Source organism: Orycteropus afer, unplaced genomic scaffold (assembly GCF_000298275.1).
Source record: "Orycteropus afer afer isolate SDZICR_OR568_19922 unplaced genomic scaffold, OryAfe1.0 scaffold00026, whole genome shotgun sequence".
Taxonomy (NCBI): domain Eukaryota; kingdom Metazoa; phylum Chordata; class Mammalia; order Tubulidentata; family Orycteropodidae; genus Orycteropus; species Orycteropus afer.
This window is the reverse complement of record NW_006921613.1, coordinates 7,952,434-7,962,010: the sequence shown is the minus strand read 5'-3', so window position 1 is coordinate 7,962,010 and position 9,577 is coordinate 7,952,434. Positions and strand designations below refer to the sequence as shown.

Below are 9,577 nucleotides of genomic sequence, written 5' to 3'. Positions count from 1 at the left end.
AAGGAGTGGCTGGTGGGTTTGAACCACCAGCCGTCTGGTTAGCAGGCAAGTGTCTTAGCCACTAGGCTACCAGAGCTCCCTGTAGTACCTATTAAGTTTTGTTTTGCTTTGTTTGACTTTTTATTGTGATTTTTGGGTGATAGTTTAGAGTAAACTGGTTTTCCATTCGACAATTAGGTATGTTTTGATTCATGAAATTGACTCAATCCCCACAATGTAACAGTATTCTTCCCACTCCTTCCCTGTGTTTACCATTTCCATTCTTTCTTCTTTCCTATCCTCTCCTGCCTTTTGAGCTTTACCCCTGGGCAAATGCTGGCCTTCTGCTCTCAAATGACTAGTTGTTCTAAGGAGTGTGCATTTCCCTGGTGTTACTGTTCACCTTATAGATCTGGCTATTGTTTGGCTCAAAGTTGAGCCACAGGGGTAAGTTTGGTGCTAGCTTTAAATGGTGTCTAAGGGCCATAGTCTCAGGGGTTCCACCAGTCTATGAGATTAGTAAACTTGATCTTTTTTTATGATTTTGAGTTTTGTTCCACATTTGTCCCCACTCTATCCAGGACCTCCTACCGTGATCTCTTTCAGGGCTATTGACAGTAGAAGCCAGGCATCATCTAGTTCTTGTGGTCTCAAAGCAGTGGAGGCTGGGGTTCACATGGTCTATCAGTCCTTTGGACTAATTGTTTCCATGCACTTTTGATTTTCTTCACTCTTTGCTATGGACCAGGACAGATTTTGCAGTATTCTTATCAAAATATCAGACTAGAATCTAATAAAGTCATTAGATTAACTAGCAGTTCACAAGAAATACAAAGAAGAACAAACAGGTTACATAATGTCACAGAGATACATCCAACAAGTTGGGAAATTCTACTGGGCAATGATCTGTTCCCCCGCCCCCCAACAAATAAATGGTAAATGACAAGACAAAAACAAAAAGGAGAAGCGTCTTAGAGATTGATAGATATATTAGCCAAATCCTATGTATGGACATTCTTTGGATCTTGATTCACACAAAGCAAGTGAAAGGAAAAGGAAAAGGAAAAGAAAAAAAATCAGGCAACATGAAAGCTGAATATTTACTAATATTAGGAATTATTCATTTTTAGTCATACAGATAATACTGTGATTTATTAAAAGAGTCCTTATCTTTTTAGAGATACATACACTATGGTATTTACAGATTAAATGGTATGTCTGAAGTTTGCTTTAAAACTATCTAGTTGGGAGAAGAAATAACAGGAAATAAAATTTATAGTTGAAACTGGTAATAAATATATGGGGGTTCATTTTACTACTCTGTATGTTTGAATTCTTTCATATTAGATGTGAAAGCACTAGAATGTGAGAGAATGAGCACATGCAAGAGACTATCAGAGCACTACATCACAGTATCTGATTGGTAGAATGGTCCAACATAAATTTTACAAGTGCTTGCTATATATATCTGCAGTGAAAATTCAATTATGTGCATTTTAAGTATGTCCTTCAACTGTAACACTTTTCCATGTTATGCCTAGTTATTAGTGACATTTGCCATCATTAAAAATAAAAATTTAAGAGATACTACTCCACAAAAGTAAACATCAAGTTTGAAAATTGTAACTCATAAACATCTCAATCTATTTCTTCTTTTCTTCTACTATTTCTTTATTTTAGGTCCTCAATATTTTGGTCAGTCTTCCAGTAGCCTCCTCCTGATATGTTTCTCTCTTTTCAGCGTATTCACACAACAATCCATCCTCCATACAGTTTCCTTAAGAATACACCTCCATACACCTCCAGAATAAAATCCAAACTTCTTTGCATGGCATACAGATTGCTCTCAGAAATCCAGTCCTGGCCTATCTTTATATCACTCCCCCTAGAACCTCACATCATTCTATAGTGCACTCATTCCCAACTATGTACAATTAATTATACAGTAGTTCCTAGAACTAAGGATGCACTTCTCTTCTAAAGCTCAGTTCCCTTAGAGTAAAACTACCAACTGAATGCCCCTTCTATTTCCAAGTTAATTTCGATTCGTTTTGACTCTACAAAATTCACCTGTACTATTGGCTCCCTTGAACCTAGCATCTCTTTTCCCTCTCCCTGATTACTCAGGCCTTCCATACTGATCCACGCAATATCACACTATCCTTGTTTTTCATGTTTGTTGTCCTCTAGACTACTAAGCAGCACTATGCCTGTAACACAGACACTCACTAAATGCTTTATGAAGTAATGTATGCATCTCCCACTGGACCACAGACAGACAGGTAAGACCTTTTATAGGTACAGGTAGATCTCGGGTTATGAAGGAGATCAGTTCCTAAGTGTGTTTTGAAGTAGAATTTGTAGGTAAGTCAGAATAGGTACATACGGTTTTTAAGAGTCAGAATCCTCAATGGCAGTAGGCAGGTTTTAGTGCAAGAAAAGGCTCCAAGCCTTTCAATGATTTAAAAGTTGCAGGTGCAGCAAGTTAAGATGACTATGATGAAATATTTATTGCCAGTAGTAGTTGGTTCAATCATTTCAAAGTAGGAGCAAATTTACAGAACATTAAATGGCAAGTACAAGTTGTTTGGAAACCCATGGACTTACTTTAACTAGAGCATTGTTGTTGATGTTGTTGTTGTTATGTGCCGTCGAGTCAGACCCGACTCATAGTGACCCTTCCTAGGGTTTCCAAGGCAGTATCACTACGGAAGTAGATTGTCCCATCTTCCTTCAGAGGAATGGTTGGTGGATTTGAACCGCCAGGCTTCTGGTTAGCAGTCAAGTGCCTTAGGCACTATGCTACCAGAGCTCCCAGAGCATTAGCTGTTTGAAAGAAAGGGACTTGTCTGACACATCTGTGCCTCTTCAGTGACTAGCACAGTTTAAACACTAAATAAATGATTACCAAATGAATAAAGGTATTTCCAGTAACCACAGTAGATAATTTTTACAGAATTTTATTCCACTACAGTTTTTTTTACTCATGTTTCTTGATACTTTGTTTGCTTTGTTTTATGGTCAGGTGGGTATATAGTTGTAAGCTTTTAAAACACACTTAAAAATCTTTATGTTTTATTTGGGTGTCAAAGGAAAAATAATAACCAGAATCAAATGCCTTAAGGATTAATGATACTGTTTAAAAACATACGCAAATTTTTAGATCCCGGTGTTGACCTAATGTTAAGGAAGCTCAACAAATTATCATTACTGAATGAATGCCAAGGCTTTTAGAATATCTAAAGGTTTCACAATAATTTAATTAGAAGTTGTAAAGAAAGTCACACAACTCAGTAACACTCAGGACTTAAGCAATTAAAATCAGACTCTTAATTTCAATTTTCAAAGTGAGACATTCTCCCTGCAGAATCAACAACTATAGACTTAACATGTCTGTAACACATTTTTATAGACAGTAAGTCTATAAAAGTGCCAAGTTTTAAGAGTTTTTTCAACCAGTACTGAGCGTATACAATGTGCGAGAACCCAGTTATATTTATATAGACAAATACTGTTTGGGGGAGCACATCTACTATTGAAAAAAAAAAAAAAAAGACTGGACATAAATGATAGGGCAGCAGAAACAGAAGAAACTTATTAGACAACACACTTTTTGAAGGTTGAATTTCAAAGTATGCAGATATCAAGACATTAAGGTAAGAGCCTGTATTTGAGAAAGGCACCTGAGGTAAGGCTATAACAAATTACAGACTTTCAACAGAAACAACCAAAGAAGTCTGGTTTCTCTAATAAAAGTTAGGGAGAAATGGCTTTGAAACTGATCATCTTCATTTCCATTTTCTAATAAATCAAAATATTTATTTCAAGATACTGAATTAAGTTCAAATACATACTTTTTACCTTCTAAAAAGGAACAACAGATGTATCCTTGAATAATCACTATTAATGGTTTACTTTTTTAAAACAAAAAGGCACTGTGATTCAACTTTTCCCAAAACAGAATTCCTTAAGTCAGTTTCATTTAATAAATTAAAAAATCTTACGTTGATAAAGGGACTTCGCAATATCCTTCTTTTGAAATTTAGGAAAAGGGTTAAAATGGCCTTCATTAAAGAAGGAGGAATATAACAGGAGATGCAATATTTAGTCAAAGTATGAACTACATTCGTGGTATAAGTTAAAACCTTGGTTTCAGTTTTGTAAGGCACTTGACTTGGCTTTTCGAGAAAAATAAACCTGCCAAATTTCAGCACATGAAGAGGTGTTTGCATAAAGCCTATCAATTTTAAGTACAGACCAAAATACCTATGTGCTTTTGAAGTCCCTGATCTAAAATATTTTCTCTGTAAGAAATTTAAAATGTGGCTCCTGGCTTTAACAAATGCCGTACCAAATGCTGCAATGCACCGCCTTCCTCTCCCTACTCTGCACCTTCGGTTTCAAATAGGACTAACCCTTCTCTAGGCAACGGATGAGGTAGTTTGGCATACAGCCTGACAATATACATCGCTTCGGTACCTACAGCAGCGCTCCAATAAAATTCTTAGTTCTTGCTAAAGAAAATTCCAAACCAGATCTACAATCAATGTCGTCAAATGCTGCCCTTTGGCTCCAAAAGGGAAACGTACCTGTAAAGTACCCGCTGCGCAGAAAACGAGGCACAGCTCCAAACCCGTGCCCTCTGCCCCTTTTTTGTTCCCTCCCAGTGTTTCCTTTCCTTCGTGAACTTGAGCTGAGAATTTGGCTCCCTTATCCAGCAGCAACTGGCGCCAGGGGGACCACGCTCTCAGAAGGTGCGGAGCTTGGAAGCTGAGCGCTGCGTCTGGCGCGCTGCGGCTGCTTGGCTCAGCCAGGTACTCCCCGGCTAGCGCTGCTGACGCCTCGAGAGGCCTCCTTGGAGCGGGATCTCGGCTAGGGAGATTCCCGCGACAGCCTGTCGCGCCAGATTTGCTACCTGCTTCCTGTCCCTCACCCACGAACGAACCACACACCCGTCCTGCCAGAGCAACTCCGGAAGCCTCAAGGCAATAGGAGGGTCCTTCTCCCCAAGGAACGCGGCTCCCCTACACACTTGCTTGGCTAGTCTTTCCCTTCCCCGCCCGCAACCCACAGAACCATTGCCCGCCTGGGCCTGCGTGGGTCCAGTACCATTCTCCTCACGGGGCGGACTCCGGAAGGGCAGAAACTCCACCTCCTCCTCCTCCGCGGCCTGTAGCCATCTATTGGAAAGCTTCTCCGGAGGCGGCAGCAGAGGCCGCCGGACAAGGACTGCCCAAGGAAACCTTCTCAGAACTAACTCAGCTCCGGCACTAGCAGCAGAAGCCGAGTCTTTCATAATTGTGCGACCAACTCCTCCGGGTGAGTGGCCACAGGGACGCGCCCGTGCCCGCCTCCGCCGGAGACGGGGCAGTAGATAGACCACGTGAGGGGCGCGTCGTGTGCGTCGCCGCACGCGGGCCAGGTCACGTGAGGGGCGTGCGTTTCCTCATTTCCAGGCCGCCTCCTTAAGAGGTGCGCGCACGCGCCGGGCACGAACGCAGTCTTCGCTGTTCCTGATTTGACTGGGTTGTTCTCAGATCTGCATTGGATACCTAGGCAGGACTTCCACAGATGTTTGTTTCTGCTCCCTGGGTGGAACATGAAGCAATAGTGGAGGGTTAAGGTTCTAGGCTGCTGGGATCCATGCTGGAGGTGCAACGTGGGCTCAAGTCTCTTAACTAGGCCTGTCGTGGCCTCTGTGCTGCATTCTCAAACAGCATGTCCCACCCACGTCTATGTATCTCAGAAAGAGTAAAACCAAAAAAACCAAACTCACTACCGTGGGGTCGGATCCAACTCATAGCAACCCCTCCTTGGGTTTGGGTTTCCGAGGCGGTATCTCTACAGAAGTAGACTGCCCAATCTTCCTTCTGAGGAGTGGCTAGTGGGTTTGAACCATCAGCCTTCTGGTTAGCTGTCAAATGCCTTAGGCACTGTGCCACCAGAGAAAGTAGAGGCTTTAAATAATACTACTCTCTTTGTTCAAAATGCAAAACTACTTTTTTATCCCAAATCATGCACTTCCTGTTTTTGCCAGTAAAGATTGTGGGTTTAACTGGCCATCATCCTTTCCCTCCAGAGAGATTGTCTGTAGACAGACATACACTACAAACCTTGTTTACCAAAGACTGGGTTATTCCTAGTGTCTACGTGTCTCTCTGTCCTTACATTCCTTTGCTACCACCCCAGCCCAGGTTTGGCCTTTGGTACTAGTTTACTAAATCCTCTTCATGAAGAAGATTTCCCTTGCTATCCACTCTGAAGACCACAATCCATTTACTCTTCCTAAAAACGTTGCTTTCACATATCACCTTCCTGCTCCCAAAGACTTTAAAAAATTCCTCAGCCTAACTCTCTGTGATCTGACTCTGTTACCTATTTTTCTTAAACAGCTTTATTTAACCATACATATTAGAGTATATGGTTTGGTAAGTGTGGTAGTTACGTTTGTGTGTCAACTTGGCTGGGCCTAGTTGAGTGGCTGGGCAGCTGGTGGTAGTTACTCCCCATGATGAGACTGGCAATCAACTCCATGGTGGGATCTACCACAAGCAGCCTTTGGGAATGTGGTCTGTTTCCTGTATTTAAGGAGAAGCCTTGGGAACGGTCTCTAGCTGTGGCACGCTTGGACCCTGCACGTAGCTGTGTTGTTGCTCAGCAGCCTGCTATGCTCTGCCAACCTTGGGACATACAATGGACTTGAATTAGTGGCCTGCTGTGTGGTTTGGTAACATCAGAACTGTGCCTTTTTACTTGTCTTCTTTCCATCAAAACTTATTCACCCATTGCTTTCCCTAACAAAATTTGACCAGGCTTGTGAACAATGTTCAAGGATTATGTATTTTTTCCACATCTGGCAGGTCTAGAAGGACCAAATTAAAAAAAAAAAAAAAAAAAACATTTTATTATGTCATACCTTTCTTATTAGATTTTCAGCCCCTTGGGGTTGGAATTGTGACTGTTTTATGAATGCATTCAATAAATGTTTATTATCTTCTAGGTGTCAGCTGAGCCTACACAGTTCCAGATTTTAGGGAGTTTATTATCTAGAAAATACAAACAAGTAAGATACAATGAGATAAGATAGGAATAGACTGAGACTGTTTTATTCCCAAAGCAAGAAAGAACTTATCCTTTGATGATTGATGTAGAAATGAAACAATCAACTATATGAGACCAAATGATCAACATTTATCCAAAAGCAAAGATAAGAAGGCAGGAAGGGAAAGGGAAGCTATATCAATGGAAAAACAACAAACAAATAGAAGGGAAATAATGAGAATGCTGACACATTGTGAAAATTGTAACCAATGTCACAAATTTGTGTAAAATTTGTTAAATGGGAAACTAATTTGCAGTGTGAACTTTTAATTAAAACACATTAAAATATTATTAAAAAAAAGGAAGAAGAATAGCTCCTTGACATTGGGTCTCAAGAATTTAGTAGATTGGAGAATTTAGTTTAGAATTTGAAATGGGGAATAGGGTTGTTCCTTTATCAAAGTAATCAAAATTAATAATTGACAGGTGATCACACAACCATGCCATTCAAATATGCTGACTTTCAGTTAGCAACCAATTCTGCATGAATGTATATATTCATTCAAAATATATTTTTTTATTGTCATTTGGGTGAAAATGTACAGAGCAAATTCATTTTCCATACAGCAGATCATACACATTTTGTTTCATGACATTGACTGCAATTCCCCACAATCTAACAGCTCTCTTCCTAATTCTTCCCTGTGTCCTTTCCTACTTCTTCCCTGTGTCTTTCCTACATCTTCCTTGTGTCCTTCTTTCCTGTGGATTCTTGTCTCCCTGTGGAAATACTGCCCTTTTGGTCTCCCATGATTGATAATCCTAAGGAGTTTATCTACTTGATGTAAATGTTCACCATATATGCCTGTCTATTGTTTGGCTGGAAGCCATAGGAATGAGTTCTATTCCAGACCTGAAGGTGAATAGGAGCCATACATAGTCTTGGATCAAAATATATGTATTGAGTACCTAAGTATGTGTGATATGTGAGAATTCCAAAATTGAGGTACTTGACTTATATCAGAATGATTAGCCCAAATGTGAGTCCCGACTCCATCCTATCTTTTGCTGATTTTCCTTGCAATCTCAAACCCTAAGACAGACTTAAGCATATAATAAAGGAAATGGTTTCTCTCTGTGATTAAACTTAAGATATGGAAAGAATATTCCTAAGGAAGGATTTAGACACAAGATCCTTAACAGAAATTCCCTTAGCAGCACTCAGGAAATGTTTTAAAATGATTACCTTGTGAACACCCTGTCACACCCTTCTTAGTCACGTATTTAAACTAAGTAATCCAAATAGCCCACATTTATGTTTCCAGACAATCACTATGAAGCCTGCCTTGAGTTGTCCCACCTCCAACTTCCCTAATTTTGGAACATCCAATAAGAATGTTGTACCTTTAGTTCTTGATTTTACCTCATAAATATGCCTCTGTTACTCCATTTTGGGAGCATTTGATTTCAGTTTGTGAGATTAGATGTGTCCCTGGCTGGAACTGTTTTGAACCTTCAATAAATCTCTGTGCTTTTATTTTAACAGAGCATATTTTCTCACTTATTGACAGTGAGGTACGGTCCTATTCAACATTCAGTAATGAACAAGATTGATAAATTCATTGTTCCAAAAAGAAGGTCATTAAATGTTCTTTCTCATGTCATATGAGTTCTGTTTCCATTTTGGTCAATGGCATCTTTATTTCCCCACTCTCATTGCATCAGGAGCTCTGGTGGTGTAGTGCCTAAGGCATTTGACTGCTAACCAGAAGGCTGGCAGTTCAAACACACAGAGCACTCCTCGGAAGGAAGGTTGGGCAATCTACTTCCATGATACTGCCTCGGAAACCCAAGGGGGGGGGGTCGCTATGAGTTGGATCTGACTCAACGGCAGTGTGTTTCATCTCATTGCATCAAATACTTGATCTCCTCCCAATTGTTGCCCAATTATATATCAAATTCAATTCAACCAACATTTGCTACCATAAAACTCTAAGCTAGGTGCTATGGAGGATGAGAAGTTGAAAGTCATGATGCCGTATGAATGTTTTCGGATTTTTAGCTCTCAGTCTAATACATGCATTCTCAACTTCCAAACCAAACCTATTGCCATTGAGTTGATTCCAACACATAGCCACCCTAGAGGACACAGTAGAAATGACCTATAGGGTGTCCAAGGCTATGGAAGCAGACTGCCTCATCTTTCTTCCTGGGAGCAGCTGGTGGGTTTGAACCACTGACCTTTTGGTTAGCAGCCAAATGCCTTAACTACTGTACCACTTGAACTCCTTTTCTCAACCTCAGAGGGGTGCTATCACCCTCAAGAAACTGAAAATTGATTTTAGTGATGGTGTGTGAAAAAAATACTAGTTTTCTATGTATAAAGTATGAGTAAATAGAAATCAAAAAGAAAAAAAAAATATATATATACATACATATATAGAGAGAGAGCTCTGGTGGCACAGTGCCTAAGGCATTTATTTGACTGCTAACCAGAAGGTTGGCAGTTCAAACCCATCAGCAGCTCTGCAGAATGAAGATGGGGCAATCTACTTCC

General features: G+C 40.3%; 1 protein-coding gene across 1 annotated transcript in view; it reads right to left on the bottom strand.

Annotated features, from left to right (window-relative positions):
- TRPM7 (transient receptor potential cation channel subfamily M member 7) overlaps positions 1-4,447 on the bottom strand; it is a 158,274-nt gene extending 153,827 nt beyond the window's left edge. Inside the window, exon 1 of the mRNA XM_042783693.1 lies at positions 4,395-4,447. Within this exon, the coding sequence (XP_042639627.1) occupies positions 4,395-4,447 (53 nt within the window). The remainder of the gene's footprint in view (positions 1-4,394) is intronic.
- Positions 4,448-9,577: the final 5,130 nt, after the last annotated feature.